We start from the raw sequence: 24,762 nt of genomic DNA, 5'->3' as shown, positions 1-24,762 counted from the left end.
CCTCTGCCCTCGTAACGCTGGGATGCCAGTGCAATGAATCTGTCACCTGATACAGCGACAAAAAGACATTTTATGAAGGAGCAGCCACATGCAGCAGTAGAGCTTAATCAATGGCGTTACGGCAATAAAGAAACCGCTGTTCTTTTCCATGAGATTAGATTACACGTTTTAAGGATCAGCACATAACACATACAGCACATAAGCTCTTTCTTGCAAAATAAAGCAGCTGTCCATGCAAGTAAATCAGCGAGTTTCTGTCAGCATGATATCACATTAGTGTGCACCACTGTGATCTACAGTAAGGCAAGCGATAGTATATTTTATATTTGTGTCTACGTCGCCAAAATACAGCCCACACTGTCAATCCCGATGAAGCCAACAGCAGAACACTGAAACTGCTATATGGCCAATAGCCTTTTGCGTATTCATTGCATAAAGCCATGTGCTGCTGTATTCAGCCAGCTCCATCAGTTATATTGATTTCATGACTGTAAATGCATTCATATCATATTGAATGGAGTACAGTGGAATACCGTAATGAATGCTACAAGGAGCAAGGAGTAGAGACATTGATTACTGTGGAATTAATTTCAGCTGAGAATGATTCCGTGAAAACAGCATCTTTCAATTATAAAAGTTTATGATCTCTGCCTGCACTTTTACAGTTAACATAATTTCCTACTGTATGATGCCCATTCTCACTGGCATATATTTTTCTTTAGTTCTCTGTGTGGTGTAGGGATATTTTGTATGCCCCCCTGGCAAACACTTTGACCCTTATTTCACCATGCAATTATAGTAATTAAATTAACTTGCTGCATAGCTAAGCATTTTTGTCATCTAAATTAAATTATGACTCTTCAGTTTGTTTTAAAATCACTGTCGAGTAGTAGCTGCTCACTCTCTTCTATATGTATAGCCAGTCAGATGTGTGTTCATATTTCAATATAAATATTCCCTTTCTGTATTTATTTAAAATCACGTCACTTACCCTGAAAAATTCTTTAGTTGATCCAGAGTCCAGAGTGCCATAGGCAATCTCTGTTTGTTTAGCCAAGTCCTCTGCGCTTTCAATAGGTGACACCATCCTCTCGACAGTCAGGAAGGCAGCGAGGTTAGCCGTGTAGGACGATATTATGATCAGCGTAAAGAACCACCACACCCCACCGACAATGCGGCCGGAGAGAGATCTATTGACAGGCGTGAAAGAAATTCATGGAAAATGAGCACCAAAGGTTACAAGCATTTATAAGTACATCTGTTTTCATACAGGCTACAAAGGGGAACTATCATTGTAGAGTGGCAAGACCTGTATATGACGCATTTGCTTTGAAGTTTAGATTTACTTGCAAACTGGGCAATCAATCTTGTCTCATCGCTAAAACACTTTTCTGTATCTCTTACCTTCCAGTATAAATGTCCATATTCACATAGAACAGAGGACAGACGTAATGCAAGGACTTTAAGTGTTTTGGGATGGGTGGCAAAGATGAAAGCCTTGATATGCCCATTCAATAAGACAAAGATTAAATTTATGGTATGGACAAACAAGTCAATGTAACTATGCTTTGTAGTTATATGCAAAGTGGTAATATATGAAGGACCTGGACATCATAATGTCAAGAACCTGTTGACTGGATGGAAGTGGATGGTGTTACCCAGACATATAACTGTGGCACATCGGCACACAGTACATAGATTAATTCATCTGTACGTGATTATGTGGTAACAAACGTTACAACACAATGGCTGTGATGGTAAATTGGGGAAAGATTCCAGACTGATATCGCTGGTATGTTGACATTTCTATGCCTGTTCCTCCCCCTCTTCCATAGACTGGGAGAAGTGTCTACTGTTTGGGGGGTAACATATGTACTGCAGGTAGAAATAGAAATGAATTATTCGCAACAATAACTACTGTTTATACGAGAACTGTCAATGTTCACACACAAAATTAGCAAAACATAAACATGAAGCTGTTTCTGCTGGTAAATCCTGAAAATATAATTTGATCTAACCCAAACACTTTGATCAATTCATGTTTTTTTTTTTTTTTTTGTGGCTAATTTCATTTTCGGAGGGGCTGGTGTTAGGTTAAATCACAGTAATAGAAAATCTGTTATAGGAAAACTTTTGGAATGGGGGGTGTTCAGAACCCTGAGGTTTTTTAAAATTACTTTTAAGTTAAAATAAATTAGTTTCAATTTAAGTAATTTTTTGGAGTGGCACAAGTAACTTACATTATTAAATAGACCTCTCATTTTAAGAGAAATCGCACCTATATGCCATTTATTTTGACCATATACAGCTTTCTGGCTGTTTCTTTCCATTTATTGTGCTGTTTATTTTGTGATTGGTCCATTGTTTTCTAGTATTTTCCAATCTTGCCACCATAGTGCCTGTTTCTCTCACTAGTTCTTGAGTTGAAACATCATGCTGAATGGTTCTCCATCAGTGGCTGGCTGTCTTTTTTCATTGGCATGGACTGTGAAACACTACTCCTGAATGTGATTGTGATATAAATTTTTGACTTGCTAGAAACAAACGCACACTTGCAAGCTAAAATTGTTTCAATTGTATGTAGCACATGCAAAAAAATTATATATTTGTAATAACTATTCTAACGGTAAAATTGGTTCAGAGATCTATTCCAGGCTTCACAGAAACTATTATGCAACCTACACCAGAGGAAACAAATACCCAAAAACAGCAACACAAGGAACGTAAGGGTCTTTGCTTACTTTTCAGCAGCAGGCGTGGCTATTCCCAACAGAGCACTGACTGAAGCAGAAGGTATACACATTTGGAAAGATGTCAAGTATGAGGTAAGAGAGGGTACTTGCGAAGCTGTTACTGCACTATGTTCAGCAATAATAGCACTTATATAGACCCATGGGCTGTGGACCGTAAAATGGGAATATGCAGCAAAAACACGGTACCCCTCCAAGAGGACGGGAAATGTGAGTAACCTTGTGCATTCTACGGCCTCGGCATGGCGTGTATATGTTTGCAGAAGGAATACGCGATCGACGTCCAAACGCGACCGCAATCGCATATTTCTTGTCCTGTGTCGGCTCTTTGCTTTAAGAGGGAGAGCTTTGGCACAAAACACACGCTCTTGGGGAGCAAAGAGGTTTCTTTTTTGTGAGGGAAAGGTCGTAGACCAAGGAAAGGGGCTTTTTTGTCCAGGAGGCAAACATACATGCACCATGGCATCAGACTGGGGCCGCAAATGCGCAAAGCCAAAGCGTGCAAGCACAGACGGACCAACCTTGGCGAAATATCGCATCCTTGCTGCATAAAGGCACCAAGAGAAAACCACAGACTATTAAATATCCCAAACTCGTTAGTCGACTCGGTGGTCTGTATCTGTCCGTCCTCGTACTCCTCGGTGTGCCACTCGTAAGGGCTGAAACGGCTGACCAGGAAGAGCACCACGCTGACCCCGATGTACGCGAACACGATACACATCCAGATCTCGTACGCCAGGGGATCCAGGAAGGAGAAGACCCCCGGTTTCGATTTCTGGGGCTTTTTGATCATGATGGAGATGCCCAGACTCATGAACGGCTTGGAGAAGTCGATCACTTCCTCACGTACCAGGGTGATGGTTAATGGAGCCACTGCTATGTCAGCTTTCTGTTGGAGGGGGGAACAAAACAGCAAAACAGCATGCTTTTCAGTAAACAGTAGGCTACGTTACTGAAAATGCTTCACATTGCCCATGATGTCATACATCTGGGTTGTGCATTCCTGGGTTTGGAGAGCCCAAGAAGCCAGATGAAGTAAGTTAACCGTTTAATCAAGTCTTTTAATGAATCAGTTAAGCTGAGTAACCACAAAAAACAGCAGACTCAGTGGTTCTCCAATACACAATAAAAACAGCTAGAGTGAGTTAACTGTGTAATTAAATGCTTTAATGAATCAGTTAAGCTGAGTAACCACAAAAACCAACAGACACCATGGTTCTCCTGGACCAGGGCTTAAGAGTACTGTCATACATGCTGTACATAAGAACAGCATAAATATCACATAGCATTTTCATAATGCATAGTAAACTAAGGACTGGATCTGTGGGCTCCACTTTGGCAAAAGTTTCAAGCAGGACTTCCAGCCATTCCTGGTGTGGCCAGAGTTTGACTCCAGACGGTAAAGGACTTAGTAAAAGTTCAAATTCTTCATTATATAATTTATTTTACATTTGGGCACTTTCTTTAGACATATTGATCTGAAGATTTGGAAAAAATATTGATTAAATCTCTGAAAAAACAAACACATTAACCTTAAAAGACCAATTTTTGGAGGCTAAACAATTTGTGTTCCTTTGAGCTTGGGCCTTATAACGGCATGTGAAAGTGTCTTTAGGGAGTATGTACCCGACCAGCACTGCTGGATGTGATATTTGCTATGTGAGACATTTTGTCTAAGACATTACTTCAAAATAACAAGAACTGAACTTTTCAGGCACTGGACTGTTTCCGTCCTTTGCATTATCTTATCTGGGTCATCTTTCTGTCCTGCAGTGCAGTCATTCAACCACTAGGGAATGCCTGTGCACACGGTCATGCACGGACAAGAAAATCTGCATCTGTTCTCATCATCGAATGTGCTGTTTCACATAGGTATATTATATACACAGTCCACATAGTTGGTAAATGAGGACTTATTCAGTGCCAGGATGTCACATGAAAGAAACTCTTAAAACCTATAGCCCTGTTAATTGCCTGCCCATTGCTGAAAATGTGAAATGCATGGTATAGAAGATATATTGTACATCATTCACAATTTTTCAGTCTCTATGCTTAATGAAAGGTTGTACTACTCATTTCATGTGTTCATGCAGGTTACATGCATACATGTGAACAAGCAAAGCTGCCACCAAAACGCCACCACTTTAAAAAAAGTTCCATCTATGGATGTTTGCAATTCAATTTTAAGCAGATTTGGTTGAACTGGTTCCTTACCCCATATACTAACTCTCCAACCATCCCATTCCAGATCTTTGTCTCAGCATCTCTGGCTCCATACTTTCCATCTCCAACTATCTTCAGCTGGTATTTGAACCCGCAGTGCTTGGCTATCTCTGCAGCCAAATCCACACAGTAGCCCTCATACCTATCATTGTCCACAAACAGGTCTGAGTTCTTCTTGAGCATCACGTATGGAGCTTCCTGAAATTGGCACAAGGAGAATAAAACTGTTGTTTAGAACAATGCATGGCTAAAAATGCAAATAATAAGCTGAGGACCACAGGAAATAAGTTTTATACTTTACTATGCTTTTTAACTATGAATGTACCAATTACATTGGCTACGTATGTTTGTCAAGACGTATGTCAAGACACTGAGGACGGCTTAGGCCGAAACATGTCTGTCTCTTTGTCCAAATAGGAATAAAAATGAAAATGATTTTGTTGCGTAGACATTCATAATCTATATCTATTCATTAAGAGTGCAGGCTCCCGTCTTTCCTTTCTACGTATGTTTATAAAAATTAAAATGAAACAATTAATCAAAATTATTATAATTGAGATAAGAAACTAGTAATTACCAAAATTGTGGTTACTATGACTGTCTTATTTTCCATTCCCAGCGATTCATTTGGAAAGATATCCGATTTTGTCACGGCCATTTTGTCAACCTCATTCCAGTATCCAATCTGGAAAAAAAAAGCAAGCCATCATATGGCAACAACTGGAAAAACACATTGTTCTGACAGGCTGCATTCATGAATAGAGCTCTGCTCATGCTTTTCTGAAATACTGCGTTCACAGAGACGACTACTGATGCCATTGTACAGAGAAAGTTGAACAAATTTCATGCTAGCGGCTAAAGGCGGTTTCACTTGAATGGGCATTAATTGTCGATTCCACGGAACATAAAACGAGCTGCTTTGCGGTTGAATTGCTTTACACTCAGCTGAATGGGTCTTTCTTTGGGTATAGCCGCACAATTGCTGCTTTGCAAACAATTTCAAGGACGAATTGTCAACTTTGAGATAAGTTATCTGCCGGTTAGTCGCGTGTCAATAATAAATGAAAGCGGTTTCCCAAAGAACAGTGAATATAAAATATGCATCCATCATAATTCTGTGTCATTCTTTCTTATAAAAGGAGGGCAGACCGTCTGCCCTACTTGTACATTTGAAAGTGAGCCATGCTGCAGATTGCACCACAGTCTCCCCTCAGTTTGTGTCCTCCTTGTGTGTATGCATGTGCATAAAAGGCCACGAGGAAAGAGTCACCCTACCTTTACAGGACCACTGTTTTTTAGTTCCATGATATTGACCGTGTAGTTGATTCGTCTGCCATACTGGTCGAACTGGATGTTCCCAGTCAGGCCTTCCACACGCACCTAAAGACGACAGAAACGGTGACGGCTCTCTTTTTGAAAACAAGATTTTCCCTGAATCGTTTCCCTCCCTATTTGGAATTCCCAGCCAAATTGGTAAACCTGTCTTCTGTCCTCTTTCACTGTAATGTCCTCTTTAAATTTGGGAGAGTGCAGTCGGCCGCTGCCTCGCTCTCTCCAGACCTGCTGGAGGTGCCCGTTTCATGCAGAGCTGATGCAGCCAGACTGCAGGCACCATCAAATTCCTTCTGGTGCCATGGGACTGGGGACAGCCCTGTGGACCAGAACGCGCCCTTCTCTCCCTTCAGCTATGCCTAATTACACCCTGTGGAGCTGCCCTCCACTGGTACGGTCAGGATTCAGTATCTGTCTGTGCGGCAGGTGCATCACTGCAAATCCAACGGTTTCTGGCTCATTGTAATGACTCCACACTTAAACCAGTGGACAAAATTCTGGGACAGAGGAACTTCAATATCTAAATAGGTACTGGAGCATGACTACAATGTGCTGTTAATTGCAGAGTTGTGTGAGCCAATTGAATTGACTTCTTTCCATAGTGAAACAATACAATTGGCTCAGATCTGTGAGTTACTGATAACACATGATCCACCAAACCTGTCATATGAACCCTCATTCTCCTATCCTCACATAATGCATCCCTTCCATACTTACAGATCTTGATTGTCAGAGGTCCAAGAGTTACATAGTTCATAGTTTATCACCCAATCATATAATATCAAAATCAGTATTGTCATTGTATTTTTGATAAGCCAAAAGAAAGCAGTACTGGATTTCATATTCTGAGATAACTGAAGTAAGTACAATCTTATGAAAAGAGGCATATCAAGCTCTGCTCTCTGATGATAAAGTAGCCGTCACATTAGAATGGCTTTTGAATGCCTTGCTTGGGTAATGCAATGGAAAGTTACTGAGCTCTGATTGGCAAGCTGCTGCCTGTCAGTAACCTAGACCACAGAGCTCTGTGCCTGAGCACAAAGTCACAAAAAAGTGTCTGCTCTCAGGCATCACCTGTTTCAGTGCCCGCTCTATTTCCACCCCTTGTGACCAGGGCACTGCGGGATTGGCCAAGCAGTCCCCGTTGTTGCCTCTCCTGATGATGTCAATCCTCTGTTTGTACAGGTGGCGAAACGCCTCCGTCATCACCTGCACTGCGTCGTAGGTGAGCGCGGAGGTGTACTACACAGAAGAAGGGACACAGAACAGTCACAGCACCGTGGGAAAACCTATACGGCATTCTTACAGTTTCAACAAGCACAAGTCGTTCTGGTCAAACCTTTGCCCTTGGTTGGCTCACCCTGATTTTACTGTCAGCTCCTGGGTACTCCTTCTCCTCCAAAGCCTCCCATCTCTGATCGAACTTGGCCACCAAAGGGTCGTCAAAATCAACGATCTGAAATCCCGAGACATTTGCGCCACCGTACTGGATTTTCGATAAATCTCCGTCTACAAAGCCCTGAGAAATGAGAGAGAGATCAAAAAGTGACCTAAAGATTTAAAAAATACTCTTTTACTATTATTATATATAAACAATATATTTACATGAAAACAAAATGGCCAAATAATTTATCAGTGTATCAACAAGTCAACAAAATTCTAATAAATACAATAGTAGTAAAGTAAAAAAAATCAACACATACCAAATTTGCAATAATGTAGTGATATCCTTTGACGTGCCTACCAATCGTGATAACCTATAAACAAAAAGAGGGGGAAGTCTCCATTACAGTTTGAATCAATAATCATTTTTCTCCAGTACTATGTCCAATAAAGACAGTTAACAGTGGTGCTCCATATTGAGCTCCTTTGATTTTTCATTTGTAGACAGTAATCATTATAGTAATGCTAAAATAAAGCAAACATTCTAATACTATATCACAGTTTTTTGGGCATGAGCACAATAGCACTCCAGAGAGTTTTGCTATCACTAATGGAAAAAGAATACACTGCAATATAATAAACATGGACAATATTGCATTTCTATTGGACAATATAATATACAGTATATATACACATATATTTCACAGAAATCTGCTTTTGAAAAAAACAACATTGTACTATCTGAAAGAGGTAACAATTTGTGCATTTACCCATGTACTGTGAAGCGCTGTATATGTATTTTCTGATTTTGATAGGATTTTTTATTTTGCTATAATCCAGAATATCCCATTTATGGGATAGAGGCTATGAAATGGCTTATGCGCTGAGAGCCAGAATAAAGCAGGCAGGAGAGCAACAAAGGGAAGCCTGCCAGCACCGCCGTGCTTGAACACAGGACGCACTGCGTGAGCGGAGCAGAGGGGATTGGGGTTATTTATAACATGAATTATATTTGCGGCGCACGGCAAGCATACAGCAACCTGAATTTGGTAGATTATGCACAAGAGCACTCGGCTTTCCTACTGTTTGCTTTTTGAAGTGAGTGTTACAGGAATTCATCAATGGTATGTAAAATTAGTAGGATGAATAAGTCCCAAAAGGCACCCTGAGGCCTCCTCCACAGCCCACACTATTAAAGGGCCATATATACAGCACAAAGCATTTTTCATTCGTAACAATTGCCTCCAAAAAATATCACTGTATCTCTGGCGTTCATGAAACACCGAGCACTTCTGAGCTGAGCAGCTGTTTCAGAAACATCCTGCTGAGGTCAGATCTTGAGTTTTTTCAGTCTATTTCAAATTTTAATGCAGGAGAGAGAAAAAAAAAAACAATAGGCCCCTTTCTCACCTGCTCCATGATGTCTTTCACTTTGTCCTGTTCACAGTCCAAGATGACCCTCCTCTCCTTTTTGTTCTCCAGGTCTTGGAAGAGCGAGCGGTAAGCCTCGTCCTTCTTCTCGTCTTTAAGATTGCCAACGTTTATTGCGGTCACCTGCCATTTTTTCTCTGCAGCTGTGTCCAGCACCACCTGAAGTGTTGATAAACCTGATAGAAACAAAGAACTCTTAGCTCTGTGCTTTTTTTAATACGTCAGATGCCATTCTGTATGTAAATACTCCCAGATGCAGTCAAAAGTAGTTTTATGTACTGTGTAGGCCAAGAATGGTCCACTTCCGATGCCATAAAAGAAACAAGATAAGATAGCACTGATTATAACTCCGAAAGAATAGCGCCTGCACGTTATTTACGGGTCCAAAACAAATATTTAATTCTGAAAACTTTTTGATCAAATATATATTGAAATTCAAATCTATATACACACAGTACATGTCCTTAATCTACGCAGAATTAGAATAAGTTAAATGGTCACATTTCATCTGACAATACTGTAATAGCATTTTAGCCATTTACACTACATTTACGTTCATGCATTCGCTCTTAGTCAAAATGCAACTCACTCAAAATACATGGCAGTAAGCTAATATAATCGTACTCACTGCCACACCATACTGGATGGCTCTATGAATTAAGGACTTTACAATAGCACTGAATTACAAACTAGTTTACACAGCATTAGGACATCAGAAAATGAAACATTACTATGCAGCGACAGTTTAATGAGTAATGAATCTTCTTCACTAGGGTAAATACTGACTGGTGACTATACTGTGTTCTTCAGGGGATTACATGGACTTTTACCAGTGTTGTTGGGGTTAAATTAGCTGAGCAGTAGCTGTTACTTTAAGGATCTCTGCTAGTCTATGATTGACATATTTCCTTAACGATAACAGTAATCTAAACATCAAATTAATTTTGTGGGGTGAGAGAATAAACCAATAAAAAGTCATTCGGCTGGTGAGAATGGCTTTTCTGCATGAAGACAAAAGCATTCATACAAAGTAGAGGTTTAATTTTCTCTATCATTCCTTCGTCTTTTCTTTCACTTCTTTCTACGTGTGCTCGTGCCTTGTCGATGATGATGTCACAAAAGAATAATAACAAAAGTGGAGCTGTTCATTTGTGTGGTGAAGCTATGGCCTCTCCCATAAAATCGTGACTCTCCTTTGAGCTGAGCGAGAGGACTTCATTCCGTAGATACAGATCATCAGCGTCCCATGAATAGCTGAGGTCTCAGGCAGACGGGAGGACATACAGTATCAGAGCTTTGCTGAAGTGTGCAGGATAATGCAGCAGTATAGATGCTGCACAGATTCTGTGCAGGCCTAATGATCTTTCTGCATCTGCCCAGACCAGGCTGACGCAGTGAGCACAGTATACGGAATCAGCCACCCTATTGATTGACACATCAGCAAATCTGCACAGAGCAGCTCGCCATTTATAGCACAGTCTTCCACACGAAGTCACACGATTTACCATGGAAACAGGTACAGTAAGAGTAGTGCAGTGGTTAGGGAGGCAGGATTTTAACTCAGCGTATTGGTTTTCTTCCTAGGTGGAGCACTGCCATTGTTCCCTTCAGCAAAGCACTTAACCTGTATACTTTGATTTGGATATGGAAAAACTGAGGAAGTCAGGAAGAGGGTGTGAATTAAGCTGATACTCAATTCATACAAATTTGGAAGACCAATTGCTTTCTGTAAGGACTGCCACTGAAAACTGGAACCTACATGGTGTTCACTCAGGAAAACCAATGATACACAGGAGTGTTGGATTTTTCTATATGGCTAAACATTTTGCTTGAGATTACATTATGCACTCACAAAAACTATACTAATCTTTTATTAAAAAAGACTCAAGAAAATAATAATCATCATTAGAAAGGTATGGGAACTGGCACCCCCTGTGAGCTTGGCACCCTAAATATGCACGTTCTGGGAAGTTATAAAAGATCTCATCGAAATGTTTGCACCCATAAAAATATTCACATACAGATGGATATAATCTTAAGTAGGGAAAAATGTAATAAACCAATAATGCATGGTGACATATATAGTGTGATGTACAAAAACAATATGCTGTGTATTCTTTCAACCTTTGCTCAGGGATACACCAACAGTATCCTGCCTGAGATACAAACCCAGTTTTCAAGCTTCATCTGAGGAGCAGGTCCAGACAAATAAAATGTATAATAATACCCTTGGGCCTTTAGTAGTCAGGAAGTAGTCATAAATATTTGAGTTTATTTCCTTATGCTATCCCCGTTCCAATTTGAAAACACTGCCAGTGGTGCTATTTTCATTTTTCCTGTGCACCACTGGCCTCCTCTTGGGCAGGCTGTATTTGAGGAACACATTAATGAATGTAGCTGGTGGCTTCCAAAAAGGGGCCCCCTCTGGTGGCGACATCATCGCTCTCCAGGATTCAAAGCGCAGTGATTGACAGCTCCGGTCCTGGAGGCCCAGAGCGCCGCGGGCTTCGGAGTTTCCTTTCGATCAGCGCCGCGCTTACACCTGGAGCACCAGGTGACCTGTCTTCCAGTCTCAATATTGACTCCCGTTTAATATCGTTAAAAGATTAGCGAGGATAAAACCGGCAGAAGCCTTGGGGCTTCTGGGTGCCTGTTGCTTGGGTCTGAACCAGTGCGCCATTTTTACCGGCTGTTCGCCGATCTAATCCCGAGTGCTTTTCTGTTATTATTTCAATACATTTATCTAATTTGCTTCGATTCGATCTATTTACATCAAATCCAGGTTTGTGCATGTGGACTTTTGCTGGGTCAGTTAAGACGCTGTACATTTTGAGTGGAGACTAACTGGCTGCACCTCTACAGAAACAGACATGTGAAACTGCTTTAAAGTGTTTCTACTGCCATGTTTGTGTACACGTGGGAGTGGGTGGGATTGATATGGGTGACTCAGCTGAACAATGGCTGGCAGTGACTATGCTTCATCATTAAAGGTTGCCTTTGTCTTATATTAATGTTTTCCACAGTAATTTGTTTCCTTACAGTTTTTTTCTTATGCGCCAAAAATATTTGTGGTGGAATGTCGTGGTCACATGGTAATTACCTTCATAACCATGCTGCCTCTGATTTGAATTGATTGTGCTAAAATAAAAAACAGTATTAGATAAAAAAGCAAATCAAATACTGGAACCATTGTTGTACCTTCATAAAATAAACATAAAAATAAAAGATCTTCCTCAGCTCTTAAAATAGCCCTCCCCTAATTATGCAAACTTCACATACTGTAAGTAACAAATCCTCTCAATTTTAAAATATACTTTGGTCAGATGTCAATAATATAAACAAAAGACGCAATTACAAAACTGTGGAACTTACAAATCACACACGTTTTTTTGCCAAATATCTCCAAATTGAACTGCAGACTTACAGAAATCTCTTCCTGGTGACATATAGAAAAGCAATATTGCAGTCGTACATTATTAATAATCTTGAGATGGTTAAATGCTCTGACGACTGAATACAAAGGATGTTCTTACGTCATCCGTGACATTTCCAAATTTTTTCCTGTATAATAAATAATATTTATAAGAGCAATATTTCCTTCAGGCACTCAAAGGAGTATCTCCAAACAAATTTGGGTTTAATTTTTTGGATGTACTGTAACCTAACATTCCAGTTAAAATTTTTTACAATGTCCGTCAAATAAATAATACATAGGGCAATGATTTCGACAAGCTTCTGCAATCTTTTTTTGCATTTTCGTACTCTCCCCTCCATTTCCATCCCCCCGGTTCTTAGTTCTTTTATAACCGAGAAGGAGGGCAGAAAGCGTGGCAAGGAAATCCAATAGAGAATTCCACCATTGAAATGTGTGCTGAAAAGAGGCATGCCAAATTTTTGACAGGTATTTCACTGCAATATTGATGAAAAAAGGAAAGAAAAAAAAAGGAATTTATGGGAGCCAGAGCAGACAGTTCCTTGGAGTCCTGCAAGGCCATATCGTTGCCCAGAGAGGCTTTACCCAGCTGGGCGAACCCCTGTCTCATCATTCACAAGCCACACTGCAGCCAATCAGGCACCTGAAATCTGCCCGCAGCAGCTGCGTCGGCCGCGCAGACGCCGCAGCAGCTCAGCTGGTGGATTGCAAAGGGAAGAGAGGTGGCAGTGGATCACATGACCTCTGGAGGACATGTGTGCTAGTGCATGTGTGCCCACCAGTACCACTGAAGATGCTGCAGACATGGGATGTGACCATGGAAACTTCGTTGGGCATTCCAAGTGGGGGAAAGACTAAAATTCCCTCAGTGGGAAAACATGGGTAAAAACAGATTTCAAAGAAACTACCATATTATTGATTGACAACATTAAAACTTAAAACTAATACGTGACATAAATCCAGTAGTGGTATCTACTGAAGAAAACTCTCAAAACAGCATTACTTAAAAAGCAGATAGGACATTGCCTACATGAAACACAAAAAACTTATTCATATCCATAGGCACAATATAATCCATTACAGATTTACATTCAGATAAGCACCATGATGTAGGCTATGTCAGTGTGCCTGTATGCGTGACATCTATAATTGCATAGCAACTGATTTTGTCAGTAAAAATAATTACTTTTTGTTGTTTTTTTATGTTAATAACGGGAGCTGTTCTCCTCCTTCTTCCCAGAATTCAGATAAGTACTTGCTTGCACCTTTTTATTTCACAATTTGTATGTTCTGGCACTGAATAAGGAGCAGGATATAGACATGAATATGATGTGATTATAATTCTTGTCAGTCTCTGCATTACTCTTCTAAATAATTAGCCACATGGTACTACCGCATACATACTGCCTGAGCGGAAATAAAGATCATTTCAATGCTGTTTTTCTTGCTCGATGAGATATCTTGAGTGTAACAATTTATTCACACCTCTACTGTTTGTTGCTTGGTTCCAAAATGGACTGTTAACCTGATGATACATCAGATTATCATGCTGAGAAACAATGAGGATAAGGAATACATATCGTCATTGGGTCCTGAAGCATCTTATCAGTTTATGGTTTCTTGCATAGCCTCAGATAAAAGAATTGTCCAACAGGTGCTTAAATCAGAGACACAATGGCCATTCACGCCTCCCGTTCCGTAAAGATACTGTTTCCATTTAATTTGTTCACACATTATGTTAATCTGGACTGGGTAAAACACAAATACATTTCCCCTAGAGCTTATACATAAATAGATGTTACAGATAAGTCATTTTCTTAGGTTATATATTCTCCTGAAATAACCTTTCTGCCATGAACAAACCACATGAAACAACAAAACAGCAGTAAGAACAGGCAAATTATAGCCCGGAATTCATTAGAATGTAGTCATTATACACGACTGGAGACAAGTAATTGCACATTGCTGAAGATACAGACTAAAAACATTTAACTCTAAGTTAACTAAGAAAGTAACCTCTTCAACATTAGTCACTAGTGTTCTTATGATGAGGACAATGGTTATTTTGATTCATTGCTGCAACACCTGGTGTCCTGCAGAATGCTTGGACAGGGATCATAATTTGTGTTTATATCTAGTGCAACTGCTAATCTGTTTATTTAAAAACAAATTTTTAACTGTTGGCTGTTGGCTGTTGACTGAATTTATATTTGAATTATTCAAATGATTCATTTGAATAGATTTTACATTTTTTTCAGGATTCAGTTTAATCACGGTTGCTGAATGTTCCTTACTCAAGAAATAAAAAGTAAAAACTGCACAACTTGCCTTTGTAAACTAACAATTTATAAATGCAAGATAAAGCTTTATGTGATTATGCTGTGGTTAAGTGGCTCGCCTCACCATTACACAAGAGAGGAGTGTATTTCTCAGACCTTTTCAACCTACAAACAACATATCAACGCTGTTTCACTATGAGAAACTGGGGGTTAAAAGAGTCCCTTTTTGCCTCAGCACTTTTCATTTAGTTCTGTCGCTGAGGTATCCAAGAGAGAATACAACCACAGGAAAGGTTAATCAATGCCCAGTACTGTATTTCCAAACAGAATTAGTTAGATTGCAGTAAGGACCATTGATTTTGTCTGCAATTGGAATGTCGGTTTCATCAGACTGCAGCGGTTTGTCTTTGTACTCTTATTTACCTTTCCTAATCAACTTTAAAGTTAAACGCGGACCCCTGATTCAATTTGGTGTTCACCTGTAAACAACCAATCAGGAAACAGCCCCCTGGTGGCCTCCATTTCCCCACTCACCTCATCTTAGAGGATATTAGATTTATATTCAAAAACAGGAATATTATGCATTAAATATGAGATTTTGCACACCCCGTCCCATTTCACGCGTTCATTATGAATACGCGTTTACCCGACGGAATAAAAAAACATCAAAGGCGTCGCTTTGAAACAAAAATGAGTCATTCTATCTGAGCATGTTGGTCTGTTCTAAAGTGCGTTCAGACTGAGACATGACTGTGCACGGGGGGGGGGGGGGGGGGGGGTGCACAGTGGTTGGTGAAAACTCCCCACAGGGCAGGTTCTGTCTCTTCTGATAACAGGGCGTCACGGCTGATTTCATTTCTAGGACTAAGGAGTTGGGAATTTATAAGGCCAGCAACTCCAGCAGAATACAGACCTGACCGTCACGCCCGATGGAATTCAACATACGTGAGAACGTTACAGAACTTTTTTGGTGCTTCTGAGGCACCACATTTAAGCAGTAGCACACATTTTTGAGGTGATTCATAGATTCATAGATTGTCCTTGGACAATATATCTGGAAACAACATAGCATGATTCTGAAAGGGACTGGACGGCATGGGCGTTTTGTGTGGGGTATTTTGGACCTCCTTTGCTGGGCTGGAGAAAATATCAGCAGTGCACAAAAACACTGAAAACGAATGACTGAATACTTCATATTTGTAATACATTTAAATCCTGACACTATATTTAATGGCTGGCATACAACGTAGCTGAAAGGAGAAAGGAAAAATAGGTGCCAAAAGTAATATTTTCAAAGATCCAAATGTTATCATAAATATTTCTTCCAGTGAACATGTATTGTTTGCCTCGACATGCCAGTATAGACCTTTGATTTTGTTTTGCCAAGCCTCCCTTTAGTTTCACCACTATATTTCTGGAGTTCAATGTTTAAGCCCATAAGATAGTAAACTCAGTAGGACCAGGCCGAGGCTGAGAAATTACAAAATCAATATTTAGCTCTCAATAGATGTACAAAATATCAAATTAGCAGAGCTGGATACCACTTCAGCCAATTCAGAATATAACGTTTCATACATTATTAAAAACAATCATATAATAGTATCCAATTCAATGCATGAATTCAATGTATTGTGCAAGAAACAAATGTTTTGCAAATGTTTTTGGCATGTTAACAGAGATTGCTTGATATCCTCCTTTGACCCGGAAATTTGTTTTGGTCCCCTGTAGGGGACACGAGTCTATGGTTTTAATCTCCAGAACCATATATTATATTAAGCTGAAACCTACTGTACACTACAAGGGGCATTCAACAAGCATGAAATAAAATCATTTATGAAATTATTTTCATTGCAACGTGTGCTTGTCATCCAAGATACAAAAATAAATACTTAAATATGTTTCCATTGGATATCAGGAAGATAAGACTCCTAACCAGACCATATCATAGCCATTTCATTTCTATTCAAGAAATAATTTACTGCACAGCTTTTTTAAAACAATTAACTAAGCTAAAAAACAAATAGCAAAACCTGATTGGGTGCTTATTTAAAATCTTAAGTCCTTTTGAACTCTCTTCAACCATCGCTTATTTGTTCAACTTCATCATCTTGTCTAAACTTCATCAACCAATCACTCCTAGCCAGTCACACACATGCAGGTATCATAACATTTACCATCAGCACTTCCACACAATCATTGTTTCGGTAATCACACCAATTATAGCACTTTTTTAACTGAGTGCCTCAGATTACCTAAAATGGAAAATTCTACGACAGAAGGCTATGGCAACAGAAATGTGAGGAAATGTAACTCCCATCCCGTCCATGGGATTCCCATCCATTCATAAAATACTGACTCTTTATGAGCGCTACCCTTCGTGCCTTAATATCTTTATGAATCGATACTGCATTTCATTCTGTTAGAGATGATACGGTCCAGGCATCGGCGCTTTACCCGTCTTTGTCTATATTTTGAGTTAATGTAGGGTAAGCGACCTCAGAGCGAGGACTTCTTAACGTCGTGAGCAGCAGAATCTCCCCTTGTATTCCCCACAGTCATCACGGAACTGAGCGGAAAATCACATCTGAGTGCTCCGTAATCTAATTCGGCTGCAAACACCAACCGGCCAGCCATCGCGTGATTCCAGCAAATGTGACCACGAGGGCCATCATTTGCCGTGGCATAAATTTGTGCTATCACAGCCTCTCCTCTATGAAAGTCTGAGAGCGACCAAAGTTATGAAGTACGATGAAATACATGGTGCTTACAACACAGGACGGTTTATTGTCTGTACCAAACTGGGCCTAATATGGGCCAAACTATGAAATATTCTTGGACACAGAAACTTTGCAAACTGCATCTGCTTTGGTCTTGTAACCCATTGACAGTGATGTTTAGTGGCTATGCTACAAGGCTTATATTGCAACCCACTGACTTACCTCTATCACTGTCGTACAGATAGGCAAACTTGTCCCACTTGTAGTACTCAATCAGGCTAAGAAGTGGTCCCTTGATGTCCGGCCGCATTTGTAAAATGAACTGCTGCAATCCGTCGGCGGGAAAGCTTGGTGTGATGAAGGAGACGTGTAGCATTGAGCAAAACGACGTTATCGTGTTGACAGACTTCTTATCGTAAAATCCAAAAATGGCATAAACTCCTCTGGAGAACTGGGAACAGACTAAAAAGAGAGGAAAACAATGATTAGCGAGGAAGTAAAAAAAAAAACAAAAAACAAAAAAACAACAACATCATCTTCACCACTGACATTGTCATCACCATCATAGTTAATGCACTGGTGAAGCACACAAATATTGAAACAGCTCTGAGAAATGAACAAATATCGTTCGCAGTTTTGATCAGTAACACTATTAGTCATCATAAATCATTTAATTAAATCCACATATGCATTAAAACATTTTACAAACGTTTTTATTATTGTATGTGAAATATTTGTTTACTGTATTCTTCACAATGAATAGACATTTTGTGATACAATCAATTGAAAATGCTACTCTGATTAACAAAATTATTAATTTTGACCAGTATAAGAAAGAATGAGTTTTTTTTCTATTTTAAGCACTTATAAAAAAACGCATATAAATATGCTTGCGTTTCTTTTTCTAGCACAGCTGGTGGAGACCTGCTAATTTGCATACTATGAATGAATTGTCCAGATTTAGGCCTGTGTAAAAACTTCAGATTTTGACAACGCTGCCACATTATGAGCACTGTGGAGAAATGCCAAGAAGTTATGGCCTTTTAAGTTGGAATTATTCTTATTTTTGACATACAAACTTTAAATAAATAAACTTGATGGAAGGTTGCATGGACCATTTCTAATTTCATGAATACTTTCATATGACCTTTTGAGTATTTCACAAAAAAAAAAAAAGTTGAGAAAGTCTGACAGGTAGAAAGCACAGAGGGTAAGAGATAGAGAAGGGGTCACAGCAGGATTGTACCCATGTAATTGTGGATGATTTGCATTTGGTCTCAGAGACCACTGCCCTATGGACTGGGCCAACTCTCTCACCTGGAGAATATGCATTCTTAATGCTGCTTTAAAATGAACTTAACTTGTCGTGTCATTCTGTCAAGAGGTTCATGACAATATTCTCTACTTTGACCACATAGAATTTTCTGGGAGATGTCTTTGCTAATATATAAATTATTAAACATGGCGGAACTGAAATTTCATGCAAAATAGCTCAATAGCTTCAGAAATTATATGTTAAACTCAATATGATTAGCATCCAAAATGAGAAAAGGATACCTGTAGCACACTGCTAACCCTGTTAACATTGAGTTTTTGTTTTAATGAATCATGTTCATGGTATGAGCCATTTTTATGTACTGAGCATTAATATGCAGTACAGGACATGAAGGAGGCAAGGTTATGAAGATATACAAGCCGGTCTGACACATTTAAATTCTGGTAACATAGATATACAGTATATACGTATGTCAAACATAAAATTTGTCAGTGCTAAATATGATCTTATTCTGGAATGCTAGGGTCTGACTGACTTCCTAACTCTAAAGATTTAAGATTTTTAGAAGTGTCAGTCTGTGAAATAGATGAGTTCATGGAAGATGTATTTATTGCAGTAGTTCAGCATAAAGTCTACATCTCTCTCTTTCACACACACTCTCTCTCTCAATTCAATTTTCATTAATAACAATAACAGTAATACTGATAAACATTCACACAGTATAAAAAAAGAAACAAATAACATCAATTAAAGTGTGAAGAACATAACAAAAATGACATCACATTTATTCTAATATAAACAAATATGTATAGTACAGGTTTTAGAAAAAGAGTAATTATGGTATATTTCCTTAAAAAAACATATGAACAAGATAACAATTGTAAATAAATAAATTTGTTAAATATATATGTTTTATGAAGAGAGTATTCTCTATGTCCCTCAGCCTGTGGCATGTGGCTAAATGTCTGGCTGCTTGTAGGGCTGTAGGCCCTTCTCCTAATATTACAGATAATTTTTCATTGTCACTCCTATTTTGGATGTTGGGGAAAATAATTTATATTTTTAAAGAATTCCATCATGATGTGTATAATATAAAAATAAATTAATCTCTGTTTGTACCTGTCTCCCATAGGTTTTCCAATGGCCAGGTTGTGATCACTGATATTTGGCCAGGATCTCCCACTGTTTTGAATTTTTAATGGTGACTAGATATTCTACAAAATTATATTTTCGGATTAGGGCCTGGTAACATTCCAGTTTGTTTTGAATTTTAATAGTTGTATGCCAATGGTTCCAAATAAGAGTTTTTAAGGTGATTGATAATTTGGTTCACTCTAATTGAAGGTGTGCTTGAGGTGTTGTACTGAGCTGAGTCTCTCTCTCTCTCTCTCTCTCTCTCTCTCTCTATTTCTCTCTCTCTCTCTGTCAGTTATTTAGAAACAGTCTCTGGTCTCTGGTTTTGGGATTCTCAGATGCCAGTACGTCTGTACTGCAGCATTTCAAACTGCTCTACTTTCACAAGGAGTTTAACAGACTGCACCACAGCAGCCAGGAAGAAAATCAAATGCGTATCCCAAGAGATCATTTAACAACAAGGGGAAAAATATCAACTATGATTGATTCAGGCCTTTGATTAATACCACTGGGTTAGAGCTCTGCATATAGCACATTTGTCAAATTCCTCATTAATTTAATGATGACATTTTTGTGTCATCAAGTTTTATTGACTTGGGGAATGCATTTGGTTTATGGAAATTAAAACAATATCTCATTTCCTGTAAAAATCAAACCATGGATAATGGTAAAATTTACTTGCAGCTGCTAACCTTTTAGAAGAAATTGTCTCTACTTTTGTGCATTGGTAATTACAGCAGTGTTGACTTGCTGTTGTTGCTAATAATCAGCTGAAAGTCATCCTTTCTTCTAAAAAGACGTTACAGTTGCCGTCTTTTTAGCAGAATATAAGAAAGTTATGCGAATTGTGGTGCATATTACATATTTTTTTCCATTTCATTTTTATTGTATGGTATATTATTGGATGTTGTTTGTTTCCTATTTTATCGATTCATGAGTAGCTGACAAAACTGACATTTTATTTAAAATGCGAAATTCGAACTGATGACCAGAGAGACTTGCTGACATTAAAAACAGCAGGTGCCCTGAAGAACCCCTATGACTAATTCCATCCTTTGAAATGTTGCTAAAATGTTCTCACTTTTACTGTTCAGTGTTAAACAGTGCAAAATGCTTTACTTGCAACCTTGTTAACTTATCAGCTACAATCCTTTCAATCATGTGGATTTTTCAAATACCTCAACAAAGGTGTTCCTAACACTTTTGCCCACCATCTCTACCCTCAACCTGAACGGCCCATCAAAAGGTCGCAACAAATACACACACACACACACACACCAGACACTCACACACACACACCAGACACTCTGGAGCAATGCTGTGAACACAGTGGAATTCATCGTCTATGATTAACATCAACCTGTCTTCTACAGTACAACATACATGAAGAATTTACTTCAGTAAGAAGTTGACAGGAACTCAAAAAATAAAGTTTCTGAAAATAGATTCGACAAACCATTGCACGGTATGTAAAATAACTGCGTACACCCCACCCCCAAAATTCTGCATTGCCTTCTATCTCTGCAGGGACAAACAGCACAGAGGTATACTTAGGTGTCCTACTTAAGTGTCCTCATTTCTTTATTGTCTGAAAGAAAAAAACAAGCCCTGCTTATCTGTTTGCATAGTGATTCCCCATAGTAAGGCTTGATGATGAACTGGAACTGGAAATTTAAGAGTAAAACTATGTCATCTAAATCAGTTGTCTGAGGATGTCGACGGCTAAAATTCAAATGGAGAAGGAAAGCTACGTTATTCGGTGCGGCCCCTTGTGTACGAAGACATTGCCTCACTAATGCACATCATGAAAGTTTCATCGAATCATCCACTTCCCCCCCGTTCCCAAACGCACAACTCCCTCTGCGGCTGGATATTCTGTTCTCGATTATTTATGTAAACTAGTGCATTGCTGCATGCTCCCCTAATTAGTGCCGTGAATTTTGAATAGCAAACTTCCACGGCAGTCTGGAGAAGGGTCTGTGTTACTGCTCCACGTGACACATGTGCAAAGGCGTACTGTACGTAGCGGGGAGGGTTGCCATTAACCCCGCATGACCCCGCAGTTCAGCATTTCAAGGTTAATGCGTCTGATTGAGCTCTGACTGCAGACTTCATTAAAAGAAAAGTGCTGAGCACCTCTTCCCTTCCTTCTTCAGCAGCAAAAAAAGTTGCCATGTTAGAGGTTAAATCGGTATTGTTATTTGCTATTTATTGGTAGGATCCTCCAGTGTGCACAGACACGATTCTTAAATGTTGAAAATGGAATGCGTCCATAAAAAGCCTTATTGTGCGCTCCTTTGTAAAGTTTTGTCATGATCAGGTGGAGACGAAACTCGTCACCACAACATGTTCAGTCTTGGCTATATCACTCTGATTATTTGCCCTGATCGAGAAGATTTGGTCATTCTGTGAATGATCCTTAATTAAAGCTTTATATCCCCTTAGTACTACTACTCCATAAGTACCACATAAGTATTCATAAATGCTTAGGTCAATGACCACAAATAGGCAAATTGTGTACATCACTTGATACTATGTCATGGTAATGCCACTTCCTGCTTAAGTTGTGAAATACCATACGATGTGACAATGTGTAGTTATTCACATACTATTTGTGCTTATGAAGGTGCTATGTGTTGCTTATGAAGACTTCATATGCTCAAATGAAGGAGAGTATATTGAATATATATATATATATATATATATATATATATATATAGATATATATATATATAGATATATATATATATCGTCTCTTTTCCACTTAACAAATAGCATTAACACTGAACATTTTATTGTGTTGTGTGACATTCAATTTCTTTCAGCAAGGATGGTGATAATGACAATAATAATGATTAGGATGGTGATGTTAATGTAAGGTTATAAATAATTATGAAATGTATTACAATATATATTTCTAATAGCACCTCTTGCCCTATTTTAAAGATTTTTATTGATAACAAACAAACGTAGTTTCACATTTACAGCAGCAATTAAATGTCAATTATAATGAATTTACTTAATTCACTTCTCAGAATCATTTTTTGGACCTGAGCCAATATCAGAATAACAGTCTTAAAAATGCGTAGATGGATTATTTTTGCAGCTCCAGTAATGGAAGAACCCCCAGAAAACACGCTTGCGGTCATATTCTTCATACAACCAAGCCTTTTTTCCTATCTGGATTGTGTCACTCTTTTTAGTGTGCTTCTCCCACAGCTGAGTTCACGTTAAGTCTGCATCAATAATCACCAATACCACAGGGGAAGCTTGTCCCTTATTTAATTATTTGTGTTCTGAAGCTGAACCGAGCACCAGAGTCTTCCTAACGGATCTCAATTATGACACTGTGCTGTCACAGCGAGAGTATGTGCTATGGTTTTGGATCATGGGGGTGAAGGCAGGGCATTGTGGGTGTTTTTACCTCACCGGTTGCCTCCCCCCCCACCCCCCACATACACACACACACCCCTGCAGCTGCCCTGAGGGGACACAGAAGACCCCAGTGTCCCACACTGGACGGCGCCTTGAGTGACCACGCTTGATACTCGCAACAACAACCGAAAAAAAGGAGAAAAAAAGAGGAGACCATAGCATGGAAAGGAACGCTTCCAGGCAAGAGAGCTCAGAAAGCTTCTCCTCTGTTGGGGGATGGGCAAGTATTCATCCATTCGAAAACGATAAGCCATTAAGCTCGCTCACTGCTCTAGAAGGTTCTGCCTTCGCCATCTCGGGCTGTAACAATAACACTGAATAGCACTGACAATATAATCAGGCTGCGTGGCTTACACTGCCAATTCACACTTAAAACCAGTCTCATTTCTGCATTGCAATGCCAGAAAAAGATAACAAAAACAACAACCAAAAGATATTTTTCATCACATTTTTCAATTTATGTTTGCTCATTTTTGAAAACATTGTACCTCTGACCTTTTCTACAACACTGTAAATCTATGGTTGTGTTCCACACATGATTTGAAAAAGGTCAATGCAGTATTTTGCCAGCAACATTGATTTGTCATTATAGTAATCTATGCAGTACTCTGAGAGGCGGATTCCAATAAAAAGCAATATGGCAGCTCGCCCTTCGTTTGAGCCCTTCTGCAACATTAACACACTATTAGAGGCAGCACTAATACTGCTTTTTGGGGACCGTTATATGTGGACATAAACACAATTACCATCAAGCTAAATCTTATGGGATGGCACATACTTTAAGTGTATGGATCAAGCATCTTTTCAGCTCTTCTGCAGAATTTGAATAATGCCTGGTAACGGTGATGCACAAAATTATTATGAATTAAGATAACCCCTCATAATGAAAAATAATCAATCTTTCTTTAAGAATGCTATCATTTATATGCATATTAATCTTTTTAAACAGTTATTTTATGTTCACTGATGATTTAACTTATTGGTATTTCAGTTGACAAAATCAGTGATTTAAATTACTCACTGGTGCCAAAACTCATTGAAAACCAGCCGACACTGCAGCCCCCTGACACCTCTGCTCCAACAAAGTAAAATTAAACTGGAAAAAAGCCAGCACAGCTCAAGATGAGGTCATTTGAATTATGCTCATCTTGAGATAACCTGTATGTACCTACAGTGCAACATTAGCATGAAACATTGGTACACAGCTCTCAGTGTGATTTTGTATACAGAGCTCTCCCGTCTTCAGTCTCACAAAATGTAACATAGATTTTTTGAGATCATATAACAGATGATATGTCCACCAAAGAAAACACCCACCTTGTATTCCACCCCAGGAGCCTCAAACCCCTATTGAACTGAATGAAATTCA

General features: G+C 39.1%; 1 protein-coding gene across 8 annotated transcripts in view; it reads right to left on the bottom strand.

The window, feature by feature from the left end:
• Positions 1-24,762, bottom strand: part of LOC135254832 (glutamate receptor 2) — a 36,523-nt gene that overhangs the window by 6,504 nt on the left and 5,257 nt on the right. For all 8 annotated transcript variants that reach the window (XR_010329972.1, XM_064335370.1, XM_064335364.1 and 5 more), the window contains exons 3-12: positions 17,771-18,010; positions 9,099-9,295; positions 8,009-8,062; positions 7,666-7,824; positions 7,380-7,547; positions 6,249-6,353; positions 5,551-5,658; positions 4,965-5,171; positions 3,272-3,639; positions 992-1,190 (exon numbers count right to left, since the gene is read on the bottom strand). Coding sequence is in view for 7 of the 8 variants with exons in the window: in XM_064335370.1 (XP_064191440.1) it covers positions 992-1,190; positions 3,272-3,639; positions 4,965-5,171; positions 5,551-5,658; positions 6,249-6,353; positions 7,380-7,547; positions 7,666-7,824; positions 8,009-8,062; positions 9,099-9,295; positions 17,771-18,010 (1,805 nt within the window). In the remaining variant the exon portion in view is untranslated. The remainder of the gene's footprint in view (positions 1-991; positions 1,191-3,271; positions 3,640-4,964; positions 5,172-5,550; positions 5,659-6,248; positions 6,354-7,379; positions 7,548-7,665; positions 7,825-8,008; positions 8,063-9,098; positions 9,296-17,770; positions 18,011-24,762) is intronic.

This window comes from Anguilla rostrata, chromosome 5 (genome assembly GCF_018555375.3).
Source record: "Anguilla rostrata isolate EN2019 chromosome 5, ASM1855537v3, whole genome shotgun sequence".
In the NCBI taxonomy this organism is placed as follows: domain Eukaryota; kingdom Metazoa; phylum Chordata; class Actinopteri; order Anguilliformes; family Anguillidae; genus Anguilla; species Anguilla rostrata.
Note: the sequence above shows the minus strand (reverse complement) of the source record. Positions and strands in the feature narration are given on the sequence as shown.